The sequence below is a fragment of the Oncorhynchus mykiss genome, chromosome 10, assembly GCF_013265735.2.
Source record: "Oncorhynchus mykiss isolate Arlee chromosome 10, USDA_OmykA_1.1, whole genome shotgun sequence".
Classification (NCBI taxonomy): Eukaryota; Metazoa; Chordata; class Actinopteri; order Salmoniformes; family Salmonidae; genus Oncorhynchus; species Oncorhynchus mykiss.
Window position 1 is genome coordinate 52,841,000 of NC_048574.1, and position 18,988 is coordinate 52,859,987.

The window sequence follows — 18,988 nt, forward strand, 5'->3', positions numbered from 1 at the left end:
AAATGTACTTTGGGTTCATTTGACCCCAACCAAAAACACCTAATCCCACCTATAGTTAATTGATGGATAAGGCCTTTATTTAAATCAAGGTTTCCCTTCTCTGGAGACATAATAACAAGTTATCCATACCACCAGAGGGTGGAGGGGGACTTGTATCAGTGATTTTGCCCAGATACACAGTGCACCTGCAGAGATGGAGCCCCTTATGTAACTTGCCAATGGTTATGACTGGTTATAACTAGGTATGACCATGCACAAAATCTAAATTATCTTACATATATGCTTTAGTTGCAGTCAAAACAGATCATAAAGTCTATCAGCGGTATGAATATTTGGTAGAACTGTAATACTCTGAATGTACACATAGTGCTGAATTGGTGTGTATTCCCCCCCCCCAAAAAAAGTAATTCCTAATATTTCCTGCAATATTATATATATGCAACTTGTTATGGTATTTGGGTTGCTCTAACATTTGGTTTGAAGTGACTTTGAGGCTTTGAGCATGCTTTTTGAAGCATTTATTCCTTTTTTGTAAGGTCAAGAGAGGGAGGTGTGAATAGAAAACAGCTATGATGATCCGCTCACTCACCGATTGTTATTGTATTATAACTATGTTTTATCTCTTAAGAGAAGATTGACAAGGATGTGGATTTTCAAACTATCTGCATTGTGTTTAGATGGTGCTGACATATGCTGAGATTAGATATGCAACTGCACATCAACACATTCTCGGCACAGGGAAGGAAGAGGCTACCTCAGCTAACTATCTCTCCCATTGAGAATAGATCATTCAGAAGCTCGCCTTAGTCGTTTGTCTCTAGTGGTGATATCTATCTAGGGTAAAATCAAAGGCAGAACTGCCTCTAAAACAATTATAACCCAACTGAGAAGAGATCACCTCTGTGTGAATCTGAATTTGATGATATATCCTTTGACAGAGGCCCTACATAATCACACCTACCTACTGACAATCTCCCTCCATCTGGTACACTTTGAAGACATGTGTTCACAGTAAAGCATAAGCCTTCATCTGTACATTTTGTCTATCTGAACTGGTTGCCAACTGAAATACCTGGGCTAATAAATGTGAACGTGTTTGAATATAAACACACTAAATATTATGCAAATTAATATCTAAATACATTATGAAATAGATGATATGGATGATATACACTGCTCAAAAAAATAAAGGGAACACTTAAACAACACTTCTGTGAAATCAAACTGTCCACTTAGGAAGCAACACTGATTGACAATAAATTTAACATGCTGTTGTGCAAATGGAATAGACAACAGGTGGAAATTATAGGCAATTAGCAAGACACCCCCAATAAAGGAGTGGTTCTGCAGGTGGCAACCACAGACCACTTCTCAGTTCCTATGCTTCCTGGCTGATGTTTTGGTCACTTTTGAATGCTGGCGGTGCTTTCACTCTAGTGTTAGCATGAGACGGAGTCTACAACCCACACAAGTGGCTCAGGAAGTGCAGCTCATCCAGGATGGCACATCAATGCGAGCTGTGGCAAGAAGGTTTGCTGTGTCTGTCAGCGTAGTGTCCAGAGCATGGAGGCGCTACCAGGAGACAGGCCAGTACATCAGGAGATGTGGAGGAGGCCGTAGGAGGGCAACAACCCAGCAGCAGGACAGCTACCTCCGCCTTTGTGCAAGGAGGAGCAGGTGGAGCACTGCCAGAGCCCTGCAAAATGACCTCCAGCAGGCCACAAATGAGCATGTGTCTGCTCAAACGGTCAGAAACAGACTCCATGAGGGTGGTATGACGGCCCGACGTCCACAGGTGGGGGTAGTGCTACAGCCCAACGCCGTGCAGGACGTTTGGCATTTGCCAAAGAACACCAAGATTGGCAAATTCGCCACTGGCGCCCTGTGCTCTTCACAGATGAAAGCAGGTTCACACTGAGCATGTGACAGACGTGACAGAGTCTGGAGACGCCGTGGAGAACGTTCTGCTGCCTGCAACATCCTCCAGCATGACCGGTTTGGCGGTGGGTCAGTCATGGTGTGGGGTGGCATTTCTTTGGGGGGCCGCACAGCCCTCCATGTGCTTGCCAGAGGTAGCCTGACTGCCATTAGGTACCGAGATGAGATCCTCAGTGCGGTTGGCCCTGGGTTCCTCCTAATGCAAGGCAATGCTAGACCTCATGTGACTGGAGTGTGTCAGCAGTTCCTGCAAGAGGAAGGCATTGATGCTATGGACTGGCCCGCTGGTTCCCCAGACCTGAATCCAATTGAGCACATCTGGGACATCATGTCTCGCTCCATCCACCAACGCCACGTTGCACCACAGACTGTCCAGGAGTTGGCGGATGCTTTAGTCCAGGTCTGGGAGGAGATCCTTCAGGAGACCATACGCCACCTCATCAGGAGCATGCCCAGGTGTTGTAGGGAGGTCATACATGCACGTGGAGGCCACACACACTACTGAGACTCATTTTGACTTGTTTTAAGGACATTACATCAAAGTTGGATCAGCCTGTAGTGTGGTTTTCCACTTTAATTTTGAGTGTCACTCCAAATCCAGACCTCCATGGATTGATACATTTGATTTCCATTGATAATTTTTGTGTGATTTTGTTGTCAGCACATTCAACTATGTAAAGAAAAAAGTATTTAATAAGAATATTTCATTCATTCAGATCTAGAATGTGTTATTTTAGTGTTCCCTTTATTTTTTTGAGCAGTGTATTTAGTCTGTGCAGTACTTTACTCTACAGTAGGCTACACAATATCACTCTCTCTACTATTGTATGTCCTCCTCGCAATGAACAGACTGCTCTACTTGCTGCGGCAGTATGTTTAGCCCCTTCCATACCAACTAACAAAGTCCAGCACGTGGTTTGGAAGAGATGCGTAAAGCTGAATTCTATTGGCATCTCCTTCACTTCCATTATGGAATAGAATGCGCAGGTCCAGTGATTGATTTTGTGCAATATGAGGACAACATTTGCACACCGAGCAATCTGCAGTAACAAACAACACATTACATAATCACAGCCTCATTACTAATGCATAACATGTCAAAATGAATCTAACAATCCACATGGTGATATAACATGTCACTGCTATACTGTGTCTGCTATATTCTATTATATTGGGGGGGACATCTCTGCTTCTATAGTCCACGGAAAAGGTACACGGGAAACATCTGCAACATAAGATGGAGAGGATAGCTGTGCCAAAAATGCTATCAGCCTACAAATTAAACTCCCACAAATAAAGGATTCTTTAGACTTCATCTGATATTATAATGATGTTAAAAAATGTACCTTAAATTTGGGGATTTTGGCGCATTCATTTTGATCATTTTAATTACTTGAATTATGTTCTATTAGTCACTGATGAAAACAATGAGAATAAGACACTTAGCAAACTGTTAAGTGACATCCCGATAATCAGTTGGCCGTTAGCAAACTGAAAATGACATCCCGATAATCATCCCAATATTTATGTTAATATCTTCTTTTACGCCTCAATAACTTAGTCACAGTATTGCATTATTTTGGACAGTTCATTGTAATATGCATCCAGCATAGGCTATCCTTTCACAAAGTAGTATTCCAGCACTTACTATAAGGAGGTGTATCATGCGTAAAATTAAATTGAGCACTCAAAAAAATGTATTGGTTAACTGCAGTGTGGCTTCTATGGAAACGTGGTAGGTCCAACCAGAGGCAGGGAGGGTTAGATTAAAGTAACTTTCCAGTGAAAATCTCATTAAATTCTCATATTCAGTTTGCTCATACCAAATTAATGTTGTTGACTTTCCTTGTAGTTGTGGCCAAAGCATAAATTAGAGAAAAAACACTCATCTCAAACTTGTTTTTGAAACAAACTGTAAAAAAAATTGAATTTTTTTTTTTGAAATTTGGAAGGAACATGATATCCTCTTTGGCCAAGACAGGCCCGTATGTGATTGGTCCAGCAGCTTTTTCCTTTTTTCCAAATTCTCTGGTGGGGAGAAGGATCTTTCTCGAGAATAGGGAAGATACAGGCTCAGGAGTGTGCACTCACTCCACACAAGCATGCTAGCTAGCAAGCCAAGCAAGCCACAGCTGGTGTTAGCAAAAAGGACAGAGCCATTGAAACAACTACTGTATCTCGCCAGTCACTTCTATTTCAAATGACGTGGTTTGTAAAAGTTGGCCTGCTGGCAATTTACAAGCAGTTTGCTAATGTTAGCTATCGTGACTAACTTAGCTAGCTGGCAAGCCAACAAGAAAGCAGGTCCTCCACACACCAACCATCTCACGATTCCCATCTATTTTAAATCTTATTTTTAGGTAAAAGTTATATGTCCAGAGGAAACCTAATTAGCTGTTGTTGACTCATATAGGTAGCAGAAGTAGCTTCACGACTAGCAAGTTAGGTAGCCAACAACAAAAATATCAGGAATATAGTGATAAAGCAAAGGACAGAAATGAGTCTGCATTTATTACTGTTCTAGTCTAGTGTCCTAGTAGTTCCATTGTGCGTTCCCAACTCCTGAATCCATCCATACTATTTTACTTGGTGCAGCCGGGCTCGGGCAGGCAGCCCCAGTGGCTCCATGTTGTAGCTAATTTGAATATCCAAGTGTATGTGCGTCTCATTGACTGAGCTGTCAAATCAAATATTTGTGCCCCAAACAGGGGCACAGAGCAAAGCTGCTTTTGAACATCCTTAATTTTAAAAATTTGGAAGGACATTTATTTAATTCATTGTAACAAACTTGAAGGTAATATTTCATAGAAATCTGGAACACTTTAAAGTCTCATAGTAGGATTTGTTAATTATTCAAAAGTGTTTTTCAAAAGTATTGGTCTCTTGTGAAAATGCCAGCAGCCAAATCATTATCATATGCATAGGGAAGGCAACACTCTAGGAGAGAGTGTGCTTCACATTTCCAAGGAAGAGTATTTTCTTCCCCACATCTGATGTGACAGTTGTGGATGAATAAACACACACATTTTTCATAACTTTGATTAAATGCAGCAATGTTTAAAACACTTTCAGCATATCAGAAACATGGTAGGCTATGTGCACCTCTTTGTATATTTATTTTGATATCTATTTCGATATACACAACCTTGAAATTATAAAAGTATGCTTTTGGTCTTTCCCCCCCCCTAATTCCAAAGCGCTTCAAAACCTCTGAACAGTAGCAACCGTACCGCAGCAGCCTCCCCGAGTGACACACGGCGATCCTAATTGATGTGCGATTATTTAAGACAGTGCCAATCAATATCTCAAGGCCCCTGCTCTTTCCTGCCTGACACCCCACAAATAAAAGGAACTGATATATTTGATTGAATCACCTTTCACCATATCCTGCCAATAAATGCTCTATGTGAGAATAGCCAATATTGAATATGGAGACTTCTTTGTACAGTGGATAGCCACGACTGCCCACTGCGCGTGGGCAATCGAGTCATTGTTCGATTGCTCTCATTGGGAAGAGCAGGGTTTACACAAAGTAGGCTAATGTAGCCTATGTGTTCTAATTGCACTATACATGGGCTGTATAGAAGAAAACAAACATACAATAAACAACTAATTCCACACTTGCGCGATGGTCCTTCATTGGGATGTGATAATTGCATTTACACAAAGACAAATGTTGGGCTCTTACCTGCCACAGTGTATCTGTCCATGTAATTGAGCACATTCCCAAAACTGAGAATCCCAGCCGCAGCCGCCGGGGACCGGCATCTAAGCAGCGCGGCTCGGAATTTCTGCCCGGGCTTGCAGGGATGGAGGTCCGGGTTGGATTTCAGTCCAGGACTCATGCTGCCCGAGAGAGTGTGCACCTCATCAGAACTGCTGCAGCCCTCTATCTCGCATCCATCGCTCTCCACACACATCTTCTGACACGACAGATCCAGCGCAACAGAGAATCAGCCACAACGCACAGAAGGAACAATCGATCAACGTTAGGTAGCCTAGTAAACGGTTAGAAATCTCCAGCGGTGGTTACTCGCAATACAAGATTAGACGCGTTGAAGATGTCGTCTTGTTAAATGTTTGAGAGGGAGTCGCGTCTCGATATGGCTCATTTTACCAGCACACTGACAGCACTGACCGGCTCTTGCGCTCCTCAGGTTTTTCCCTGAGTACCATGAAGTCCTAGCGGAGGGGGTGTGACCTGGCTTAAAAACTCCGCCTCCTTGAGCCCCGCAGCGAATGAACATATTGGCACCTGGTGTGTGGAGAGAATGCGGGGAATTGCAATTTCAGTGAGGTGTAATTTCCAGTGGCGATTTTAGCATGTAAATCTTTGTGGGGCAAAAAAAACAAAAAAACGCAACACTAAACAATACATTAATTGCACTATAACGGTGACCACAAACTGTTAGGGCCTACATAAAGCTGTCGTAACTGCAGAGTCCCAACACCTTACCACTGCTACAGTTCATCCAGTGCCTTTTAAAAAAGCATAGCTGATATGGCTGATATGTGGTTTCTACTGACAATTGAGCTGTACAAACTATGGGACGACAAGCGGATAAGAGGCAATCCGTCTTTTCGATTAAGACAATGAGCTAGAGACGACAGACGTAGTCAATATAACTATTTGTTCAGCACGTTTGAAATGTACAGCGACAGACAGGACGTTCTTACATATAAACAGACAATGAAAGCTCTTACGAGATTCGATTATTACATTTCTCTGAAACAGGTTATAGGGAAACAACGAGCGGCAACGAGCGATGTGTTTACAGTACCGCCTTAGTGAAAATAGACCAAATTATTAGGGTGAGGCACATGGGCTATTAACAGCTTACTTCTCAACATACACTTAGTATTACTTTCTTAGCTACGGTATACATATCTCTCTGGCAAGTTCCCAGTTGTCTTGAACTCAGTTAGCCACTGATTCCTTCCCAAACCACTCATTGTTGAATTTGCGATTTCCAACTTGTGTAATATTTATGTCCAATGGCCGATGAGCACAGATACGTTTTGTCTCTAATTTCTCTTCATATGACTAGGATTGAAAACGATTTGATTGTCGAATTGATTCATGGTTATGCTTGCTAGCTAAGATTTTGAAAGTATGATGTTGACATACTGCCGCAGCATCAGTCCAATCAAAGCTACTGTAGATATAACGTGATTTGATGTCATTCTATCTGCGGCCAATGACCTTGAGTCTTTTGGATGGGCACTTCTAATACAACTCTATGGCAGAACCCAAGGGGCTAAGTTTTCGAGCTCTAACCTTAGAATTGGGGATGATGTACTGTCTCATGAGTGACAGAAAACTGAGCCAATCATCACAAAAAACTGAGCCAATCCGGCACAATTCTCTGTATGCTACTCTCTGTTATTATCTATGCATAGCCACTTTAATGACCCTACCTGCATGTACATAATTACCTCAATTACCTCGACCTGCCACATTGACGCATTGCCTCTGAATCTGTACCCCCTGTATATAGCCCAGCTATTGTTATTTACTGCTGCTCCTTAATTGTTTGTTTTTCTTATCTCTTACTTTTTTTTAGGTATTTTCTTAAAACTGCATTGCTGGTTAAGGGCTTGTAAGCATTTCACTGTAAGGTTGTATTCTGAATACCTGTTGTATTCGGCGCATGTGACAAATAGAATTTGATTTGATTAGATGTATATTCTGCTGGCTAGCCCCACCACCACAGAAAGCTAGGGTGAATCTCCTGCATTTTGGAGCTGCCTTACTCAAGAAAGCAAAAAAAACGTAGCATTGCAGACTGCTCCATTGACAATGAAGGACTTCCTTCGGACCGCAAAGAGATTGATGCATCTGGTGGACCTCATGATGCTGCAAAGAGACTGGTTGCATCATTACATTGCCGTAGTCTTCTCAATCCAAGCGCCACATCACAACAAAAATAATCATGATACACTTTAGCAACTTTTTTGGTGGTTTATTTATTTACACAGGTGCCACACGCCACAAGCTAGTCCATACCGCAAGATAGTCAGGGAAAAACTTTAATTGTCTTGCTTGCATCCGGTCTGCTAATACAAGGTCTAGTAAAGGCCCAGTGCACTACTTTTGTGAGATTTCTTTTTTTTGTTGCAATTATTATTTTGGGGTGATTCACATTTATTTTTTTATTTTTTTCAGCGGGTGCTGCAGCACCCTCAGCACCCCTACTTCCCGCAGCTATGGTTGCAGACTTGCAGGTTGCCTCCCAATTAAAGAGGCTTCTGAGGTGTTCGGCCACAGAATGGAGCTGGGGGCTTTCAGGCATCTACGCACATTTACGCCTCGATCAGACCAACAGCATTATTGCATCAATGCTGTGTATTCAATTCTGCAGTCAAACGTTCTAATTGTGTAATCCAACATTTCTACTGGATATGTGTGCAACAAAAGTTCAACATTCACCTTTTGCTACTATTTCTGTCATATCTAAATGTACAATTTGTTACATATGTTGGATATATCCAAAGTCTCCAAGTACCTATGCACCAGATATAACACAGAACACACTGAAACTGCATCTGCAATGCTGCAAGGCGAGCAAGTACTTCTGGTGTACCAAAACACAATGATGCTGTTGTGTGAACAAGGCGTTATTACTCGTAATTGTAGTTCTTTGTTAAAGCTGATGAGAAAAAATACTGATGATGTTTTGCACTGATAACATAGCCAGCGATTAGGCTTTTCTATCACCAGTGTGTTGGACCTTGGACTTTGAGATAGGCTTAGGCTATAGTCATTTTGCCATGGAGTGGAGAGAAATGTTTGCAGTCTTAAAGCTAATTTCCTGCAATTCTGCACATTTTGCCATGACTTATGTCATGTTAATATGATATCTGAGTGAGAATGAATAACAAATCAATGGGGGCCTCCTGGAAGTTATGGCCCCTGGGCACGTGCCCTTCGTGCCCAGTCGGTATTCGGCCATGATTGCTACATGTTTGGATAGCTGGCTAGACTAACTACCAATCACATTTTGTTTTGCTGACATGGCTAATTAAGTGACAGTCAGTGACTGACAATAACAAACAAAAAAACTGCTGATGCACAACTACATTGCACCTGGTGTAATTACTCACAATAGTACGTTGAGACCCAGACTGAGTTCCTGGAAAAATATATAATATTTAAATGTGTGGCTTTTTCACACGATATCTAACAGTGTTAATAATGTACCGTAAACTCACTCCACAGCTAGCTTAAAATGTCACTAATGGAGCTATCCAAGAGGTACCTTTTGTATTGTATTGCGCATTGTCAAGAAATGTCACATACAGCCTTTCAATATTCAGTTACACAGTTGTTGAAACACACAAAGTATGTACCAGTGGCTGTTTTGTCATTCATTTGATAAAGGTCCAGTATAGTAGCCCATGCGAACCCATTTGTAAAAACATAAAATCCATCTAAATGTACATTGTGTGTTGACCACGTGATGCAGGGTTGAGATGGTGTGTTCAGCACACTGAACAGCTCTTGTGTGATCTAGATTTTAAAAAGACAAATGATATTCTCACAGTTGACATAAGGAAGATCTTCTTAGACACATTGTTCCTAAACCATTGCTATGTTTTCATTAATGTTGTTGATTCCACAACATACAGAATATACATTTAGAACATTAGTCACCCATATGGTTTCGACTGATGTCGTTTTTTCATGTTGAGGAGATCAGAGGCGCTCACCCCATGTTCACTTTCTCCCAATATGCATAATATAGACAGCTTTAAAGGATACAACCGTTAGATTGTGAGATCAAATAACTTTCGATGGAGCTAATCGATTCATGATTGTCATCAAAACCCTTTCAACAGTTGAAACGATCAATTGACTATTAGCTATACATGAACATAGTTTGATCTCTTTTATATTAGCTACTGATTTTTAGAAAGGTAAGGATGTATCGATCCTTCGAGGTTGGGACTAAAGCTGGTCCACGCTGTCTCTAATTTCAATATATTAAACTATTTTTGTATTAGGCTAATTCAGTATATTATTACTATGAAATTAAATCAATCTCCAACTGTCACTTGACTCTTTCCTTTTTCAGACAGACATGGGTGTTTTAGGCCCCTTGCCACCTATTCAATTCAGATTTCCCAATGGCTTACAAGAGCAACAGTAAAGTTATAAGGGACCATTGTGTTTGTGTGTGTGTCAGTGCGTTGCATCATTGATAAGACTGTATGATGGTGCACGCCAATGGTGGGTCAAGGGTTGTGTGTGTGTGTGCGTGTGTGTGTTCATGGGTTACAACAGTCCAATCCTGCATTATTATCAGAGGAAGCCGTATTTCCATTCACAACACATCATTTATAAGGCAGACACACGCACAAGGAGACAAGAGGGGGAAATTGACATGCAGACAGTTTCATGCATTGCCAGGCACACACAGGCAGATGGACAGACATTTCTGAGGAGGAAAGAAATGTGATTGCAATTTATATTAGAGAATTTGTACAACCCTCAGGGATGGTACATATCAGGCGTATTCAAATTCGATCCTTCGAGGTTGGGACTAAAGCTGGTTTTCTGTTCTACCTGATAGTTAATTGTACCCCCTTACAAAGAAAACAACTTCAAAAATCATATGTGTAAAGAACACAAACCTTGACTTTTCCACATTTTGTTGTGTTACAGCCTGAATTGAAATGTGATTAAATTTAGATTTTTGGGATTCAGTGGCCTACACACACTACCCATAATGTCAAAATGGAATCATGTTTTTCAAGGATTTGATACATTTTTAAAAATGAAAAAAGTATACAATCCCTTTCTTATGGCAAGCCTAAATAAGTTCAGGAGTAGTAATGTGCATAACAAGTGACATAATAAGTTGCATGGACTCACTCTTTGTGCAGTAATAGTGTTCAATTCTTATAAGTCTAAAAGTCTAATTCTTAAAGGTACGAAGTTGCATATGGAATTGTTTTAAGAAGGACATACCATCGTTTAGATATCTGATTTAGAATTTTAGGACCCCTTTAGTTACACCCCCCCCCCCCTCCCACCCCCCCCCAAAAAATATATATAGTAGATAAAATATTGAATTTGGCCTTTACTACTACAGCCCATAGAAATGCATTAAATAACACATTCATACTGTACATGTAGCGGGTCTTATATGCACCACAGGAGAACCAAGAAATGAAGAGCAACACTACAGCTGTCTTTTAGTCTTTTATATTGATCTGCAATAGTATTGTGAAAAGACAGGACAGGAACACAGTCTCCAATGCACCATCTGACAAGTTATTCTACACAGGAGCATGAAGAAAGGTAAAACACATATCCTGTTGTCACATTCGCTGGAATAATTATCAGACCAAGGTGCAGTGGACAAAACAAATAAAAAATAAACTACCAACGAACCGGTGCTACGTGCACTAACTCAAAACAATATCCCACAACCCACAGGTGGAAAAAAGGCTACCTAATTATGATCCCCAATTAGAGACAACGATTACCAGCTGCCTCTAATTGCGAATCATACAACATCACCAACATAGAAAAAGAAAACTAGAACCCCACATAGAAATAATAAACTAGACTAACCCCCCAGTCACGCCCTGACCTACTCCACCATAGAAATTGAGGGCTCTCTATGGTCAGGAAGTGACACCTGTCTCACATCCCCAATACATTGCTAGGTGCTTTCAGTGTTGACAGTACCAAAATACATCAACTCATGTACAAAAACACTGCAACACAAACAAGTTACAACGTGAAATCGCCTCTATCCCTTTCAGACCAAACTGCATCTCCCATAATGCAACGCCAGCACCGGCAGCTCAGCTAACCGTCTGCATCACAGAAAGGTATGCTAGCTAGCAACAGCAGCACTTTTAGCACTCTGTAAACTATATTAATAACAACAATAAAATAAAACTCTGAAAGTTACATGTTTCAATAGTCTCTCACTCCCTTATAACAATATCTACAGCCTTAACCTTGGGAGGTTTTATTTATTTCACGTTATGGACTTCTACAAAGGAGTAATCTGCAACACATAGCTTTCTCTCTCAGTGTTTTGTCGGACTGAGGAGAACGGGAGCTACGGGTAGTACCAGGGTGTTAGTAGGTGACGCAAGCACCCAGATGAAATAAAATACATTTAATGAAACAAAACCCGAAGATGTTAACATCATTCAGCTACTGTAGCTGCCTACCTAACATCAACAGGCAGCACCAGTAGCGCAACAATTAAAAAAAGACACCAAAAGTAAAGTTCCTGGCGATCATAGCGATCTGACTCCCCCCTTCTGTCTGAACTTGGAATATTCCTGTTTGCGGGCTTTGGCCACTGACCTTCAACCTGGTTGTTCTGTTCTGCGTTGTGTACTTTTCTAATAATTTGAAGTTTGATGGAATAACTATTTTAATTCTACTACATGCAAAAGGTTAATTTGAGTTAACTGATTAATTCAGTTAATTGTAACATGTTAAACAAGATAAATAAGGAGACACGGAGTGATAGCTTCTCAGTTTTTTCACTGGCCTTCCAACGGTCACTGACCAACATACGAAGAAGAGAGGCGTGAACCTGCAGTAGTAACACTCCATGAATGGCTCAGAAATAAGAAATTATTATTTTTAACGCACTTGAATTATTATACTCAGGTAGGCCTTCACCTTTTTACTTAATGGCATTACAGAATTTGCAAATCCATATGTGGCAACATTGCTACAGCAACACATTAACACCACCTTTTCACTAGGAAGAGAATAACACTGCAATTCCACATATGAAAGTTTTATTTTCACAAGTGAATGTTTCATACATGTGAAACAGCAAATGGGATTTTGACATGTGATTGTTTTTCCCTCGTGAATCCGCTAATTTCACATGCAACTGCAACTGCACGTGCAACTGCGATTCATTGTCACGTTTTGACCTTAGTTCTTTTATTATGTCTTTGTTTTAGTATGGTCAGGGCGTGAGTTGGGTGGGTTGTCCATGTTAGTTTTTCTATGATTTGCTATTTCTGTGTTTGGCCTGGTATGGTTCTCAGAGGCAGCTGTCAATCGTTGTCCCTGATTGAGAACCATATTTAGGTAGCCTGTTTTCTGTGTTTCGTGGGTGTTTGTTTTCTGTTTTCTGTCTCTTCACCAGACAGAACTGTTTTGTTTTTGTTCGTTCTCCTTGTTATTTTGTTTTTGGTGTTCAATTTTAATAAATTATCAACATGGACACGTACCACGCTGCATATTGGTTCGATCCTTCATACTCCTCGTCAGAGGAAGACGAATATCGTTACATTCATTCACATGTGAGTTGAAAACATGTTTTTCTTCTCACGTGAAAAAGGTGGTGTTAACATGTGAGTTTTAAATGTAATACATGTGAAAATATGCTGTCACGTGAAATTTAAGCTCCACATGTGAAAGATAGCTATAAATGCACCTGGCATCCCAGGTCTAAATCAGTCCCAGATTAGAGCAATGGAACTGGTGTATGCAGTGCATTCGGAAACTATTCAGACCCCTTCCCTTTTTCCACATTTTGTTACGTTACAGCCTTATTTTAAAATCCTCATCCATCTACACACAATACCCTATAATGACAATGTGAAACATTTTTTTTTGCAAATGCATACAAATAAAATAGTAAAAAAATACCTCATATACATAAGCATTCAGAACCTTTGCTATGAGCCTCGAAATTGAGCTCAGGTGCATTGATCAACCTTGAGCTGTTTCTACAACTTGATTAGAGTCCGCCTGTGGTAAATTCAATTGATTGGACATGATTTGGATATGCCACTGGCTTTGAGTGATTTGGACATGCCACTGGTTTTGAGTAAAGCCAGTGTGTCTATGTATGTTGATGACTCAATACTATACATGTCAGCTAGTACAGCCACTGAAATGACTGCAAAACTTAACAAAGAGCTGCAGTTAGTTTCAGAGTGGGTGGCAAGGAATAAGTTAGTCCTAAATATTTCTAAAACTAAAAGCATTGTATTTGGGACAAATCATTCACTATACCATAAACCTCAACTAAATCTTGTAATAAATAATGTGGAAATTGAGCAAGTTGAGGTGACTAAACTGCTTGGAGTAACCCTGGACTGAACTGTCATGGTCAAAACATATTGATACAAAAGTAGCTAAAATGTGGAGAAGTCTGTCCATAATAAAGTGCTGCTCTACCTTATTAACAGCACAACAACAAGGCAGGTCCTACAGGCCCTAATTTTATCGCAGCTTGACTACTGTTCAGTCGTGTGGTCAAAAAAGGACTTAGGAAAATTGCAATTGGCTCAGAACAAGGCAGCACGGCTGGCCCTTGGATGTACACAGAGAACTAATATTAATAATATGCATGTCAATCTCTCATGGCTCAAAGTGGAGGAGAGATTGACTTCATCACTACTTTTATTTATGAGAGTTACATGTTGAATGCACCGAGCTGTCTGTTTCAACTACTGGCGCACAGCTCGGACACCCATGCATACCCCACAAGACATGCCACAAGAGGTCTCTTCACAGTCCCCAAGTCCAGAACAGACTTTGGGAGGTGCACAGTACTACATAGAGCCATGACTACATGGAACTCTATTCCACATCAAGTAACTGATGCAAGCAGTAAAATAAGATGGAAAAAAAAGATAAAAATACACATTTATGGAACAGCGGGGACTGTGAAGCAACACAACATAGGCACAGACACATGCATACACACACACAATAACATATGTACTATGTAGAGGTCGACCGATTATTCAGAATGGGCGATTAATTAGGGCCGATTTCAAGTTTTCATAACAATCTGTAATTTTGGACGCTGATTTTGACGATTTATTATTATTATTTTTTACACCTTTATTTAATCTTTATTTAACTAGGCAAGTCAGTTAAGAACACATTCTTATTTTCAATGACGGCCTAGGAATGGTGGGTTAACTGCCTTGTTCAGGGGCAGAACGACAGATTTTTACCTTGTCAGCTCAGGGATTCAATCTTGCAACCTTATGGTTAACTAGTCCAACGCTCTAACCACCTGCCTCACGAGGAGCCTGCCTGTTACGCGAATGCAGTAAGAAGCCAAGATAAGTTGCTAGCTAGCATTAAACTTAATCCATCATAATCACTAGTTATAACTACACATGGTTGATGATATTTCTAGTTTATCTAGTGTGTCCTACGTTGCATATAATCGAGGCAGTGCCTTTGCGCATTTGCTCCAACGTGTACCAAACCATAAACACCAATGCCTTTCTTAAAATCAATACACAGAAGTATATATTTTTAAACCTGTATATTTAGCTGAAAGAAATCCTGGTTAGCAGGCAATATTAACCAGGTGAAATTGTGTCACTTCTCATATGCAAGTCTGCATATGAGTAGTTGAGTTGTGAATATACAGTATATTCCACGCAGAGTCAGGGTATATGCAACAGTTTGGGCCGCCTGGCTCATTGCGAGCTAATTTGCCAGAATTTTACGTAATTATGACATAACATTGAAGGTTGTGCAATGTAACAGGAATATTTAGACTGATGGATGCCACCCGAACGGTTCCGTATTTCACTGAAAGAATAAACGTCTTGTTTTCGAGATGATAGTTTCCGGATTCGACCATATTAATGACCTAAGGCTCGCATTTCTGTGTGTTATTATGTTATAATTAAGTCTATGATTTGATAGAGCAGTCTGACTGAGCAATGGTAGGCACCAGCAGGCTCATAAGCATTCATTCAAAAAGCACTTTCGTGCGTTTTGCCAGCAGCTCTGCTGTTTATGACTTCAAGCCTATCAACTCCCGAGATTAGGCTGGTGTAACAATGTGAAATGGCTAGCTAGTTAGCGGGGTGCGCGCTAATAGCGTTTCAAACATAACTGCTCTGAGACTCGGAGTAGTTGTTCCCCTTGCTCTGCATGGGTAACGCTGCTTCGAGGTAGGCTGTTGTCGTTGTGTTCCTGGTTCGAGCCCAGGGAGGAGCGAGGAGAGGGACAGAAGCTATACTGTTACACTGGCAATACTAAAGTGCCTATAAGAACATCCAATAGTCAAAGGTGTATGAAATACAAATGGTATAGAGAGAAATAGTCCTATAATTCCTATAATAACTACAACCTAAAACTTCTTACCTGGGAATATTGAAGACATGTCAAAAGGAACCACCAGCTTTCATGTTCTCATGTTCTGAGCAAGGAACTTAAATGTTAGCTTTCTTACATGGCCCATATTGCACTTTTACTTTTTTCTCCAACACTTAGTTTTTGCAGTATTTAAACCAAATTTAACATGTTTCATTATTTATTTGAGGGTAAATTGATTTTATTGATGTATTATATTAAGTTAAAATAAGTGTTCCTTCAGTATTGTTGTAATTGTCATTATTACAAATACATTTTTAAAATCGTCCGATTAATCGGTACCGACTTTTTTTGTCCTCCAATAATCGGTATTGGTATGGCGTTGAAAAATTATAATTGGTCGACCTCTAGTACTATGTGGTAGTGGTGGAGTAGGGCCCTGAGGGCACACAGTGTGTTGTGAAATCTATGCATGTATTGTAATATTTAAAAATGTTATAAACCGCCTAAATTTTGCTGGACCCCTGGAAGAGTAGCTGCTGCCTTGGCAATAGCAAATGGGCTTCCATAATAAATACAAATACACATTTGGAAAGGCACACACCTGTCTATATAAGGTCCAACAGTTGACAGTTTATGTCAGAGCAAAAACCAAACCATCAAGTTGAACGAATTGTCTGTAGAGCTCCAAGACAGGATTGTGTCGAGGCACAGATCTGGGGAAGGGTAACAAAACATTTCTGCAGCATTGAAGGTCCTCAAGAACAAAGTGGCCTCCATCATTCTTAAATGGAAGAAGTTTGGAACCACCAAGACTCTTCCTAGAGCTGGACTCCCGGCCAAGAGGTGACCAAGAACCCGATGGTCACTTTGACAAAGCTCCAGTTCCTCTGTGGAGATGGGAGAACCTTCCAGAAGGTCAACCATATCTGCAGCACTCCACTAATTAGGCCTTTATGGTAGCATGGCCAGACAGAAGTCACTCCTCAGTAAAAGGCACATGACAGCCCTCTTGGAGTTTGCCAAGAGGCACCTAAAGGACTCTCAGACCATGAGAAACCAGATTCTCTTGGCTGATGAAACCAAGATTGAACTTTGGCCTGAATGCCAAGCTTCACATCTGGAGGAAACCTGGCACCATCCCTATGGTGAAGCATGGTGAGGGCAGCATCATGTAAGTGGGGATGTTTTTCAGAGGCAAGGACTGGGAGACTAGTCAGGATCGAGGGGAAAATTGATGGCGCAAAGTACAGAGAGATCCTTGATGAAAACCTTCTCCAGAGCGCTCAGGATCTCAGACAACAGGACAACGACCCTAAGCACACAGCCAAGACATCGCAGGAGTGGCTTTGGGGCAAGTCTCTGAACGTCCTTGAGTGGCCCAATCAGAGCCCCGACTTGAACCTGATCACTGGCGAGACCTGAAAATAGTTGTGCAGCGATGCTCCACATCCAAACTGACAGAGCTTGAGCGGAGAAGAATGGGAGAAACTCCCCAAATACAGGTGTACCAAGCTTGTAGCGTCATGCCCAAGAAGAATCAAGGCTGTAATCACTGCCAAAGGTGCTTCAACAAAGTACTGAGTAAAGGGTCTGAATACTTACTGTATGTTATCTTTCAGTTTTTATTTTTAATACATTTGCATTTCTAAAAACCTGTTTTTGCTTTGTCGTTTTGGGGTATTTTGTGTAGATTGATGAGAAAACGTAACAACATGTGGAAAAAGTCAAGGGGTGTGAATACTTTCCGAATGCACTGTATGTAGCAAATATTTTAGTTTTTTTACAAGGACACTGTGACTGTATCTGTGTGTGTCCATCCCTTTGGGGGATGATTCAGAAAGCCATACACTGTATTTTTACTGTTGTTGTCTCAAAGAGCATCTCAGCTAGAAATTACAGTCCCAGCATCACACAAAGGACTAATAAGCCAGAAATGACTGTCCTTGATACAAAATCAATGTTGTGACATATCACAACAGAGGAAACGAATACATGCACATACCGGGGGAAAAGGGCTTTGTTGCCTTGGAGATGATCATTATGGTGTGTTGTCAAGGGCATCTTGGCCATCTCCAATAGATGCTCTGAAAAGAAAATTGGAGTTAGACAACCACCTACCTACACTTTCAGTCCACTCCTCACTCTCTCCCATGCAGGGACATGCAGGAGCAATAGCCCGCAGAGCCTAAACAGGAGGCATGATTCACCGAGACAACATGCAGGGAGCCTATCAGTAGGCCTAAACGCTGGCACAACTCTTGTATCAAAGAGAAAGGAGAAAGAAGGAGGGAGAGAGGGAGGGAGAGAGGAAAAGAGGGAAAGAGGGAGACAGATAAAGCTGTGTTGAACGCCTGATAGCCTTGGCGTGCTGGGGTCCATGCTGTTAGTAGACAAAACAGCGTGCCCTATTGATGGCTGTTGCCTCACAATTCCAGTGGGTCAGAAATTTACATACACTAAGTTGACTGTGCCTTTAAACAGCTTGGAAAATAACATAAAATTATGCCATGGCTTTAGACGCTTCTGATAGGCTAATTGACAATTGAGTCAATTGGAGGTGTACCTCTGGATGTATTTCAAGGCCTACCTACAAACTCAGTGCCTCTTTGTTTGACATCATGGGAAAATCAAAAGACATCAGCCAAGACCTCAGGAAAAAAATGTAGACCTCTGCAAGTCTGGTTCACCCTTGGGAGCAATTTCCAAATGCCTGAAGGAACCACGTTCATCTGTACGAACAATAGTACGCAAGTATAAACACCATGGGACCACGCAGCCATCATACCGCTCAGACAAAGATCGTACTCTTTGGAGAAATGTCCTCTGGTCTGATGAAACAAAAATAGAACCTCTTGGCCATAATGACCATAGTTATGTTTGGAGGAAAAAGGGGGAGGCTTGCAAGCCGAAGAACACCATCCCAACCGTGAAGCACGGGGGTGGCAGCATCATGTTGTGGGGGTGCTTTGCTGCAGGAGG

The 18,988-nt window shown here is 41.1% G+C and overlaps 1 protein-coding gene across 6 annotated transcripts in view; it reads right to left on the reverse strand.

The window, feature by feature from the left end:
• The window catches only part of spns2 (spinster homolog 2 (Drosophila)), a 141,164-nt gene extending 135,035 nt beyond the window's left edge, over window positions 1-6,129 (reverse strand). For 2 of the 6 annotated variants that reach the window (XM_036933358.1, XM_036933360.1), the window contains exon 1: window positions 5,627-6,129. In XM_036933358.1, the coding sequence (XP_036789253.1) occupies window positions 5,627-5,858 (232 nt within the window). In that variant the 5' untranslated portion in view covers window positions 5,859-6,129. The remainder of the gene's footprint in view (window positions 1-5,626) is intronic. The other 4 variants (XM_036933357.1, XM_021619017.2, XM_036933359.1 and 1 more) reach the window with 4 other exon arrangements.
• Window positions 6,130-18,988: the final 12,859 nt, after the last annotated feature.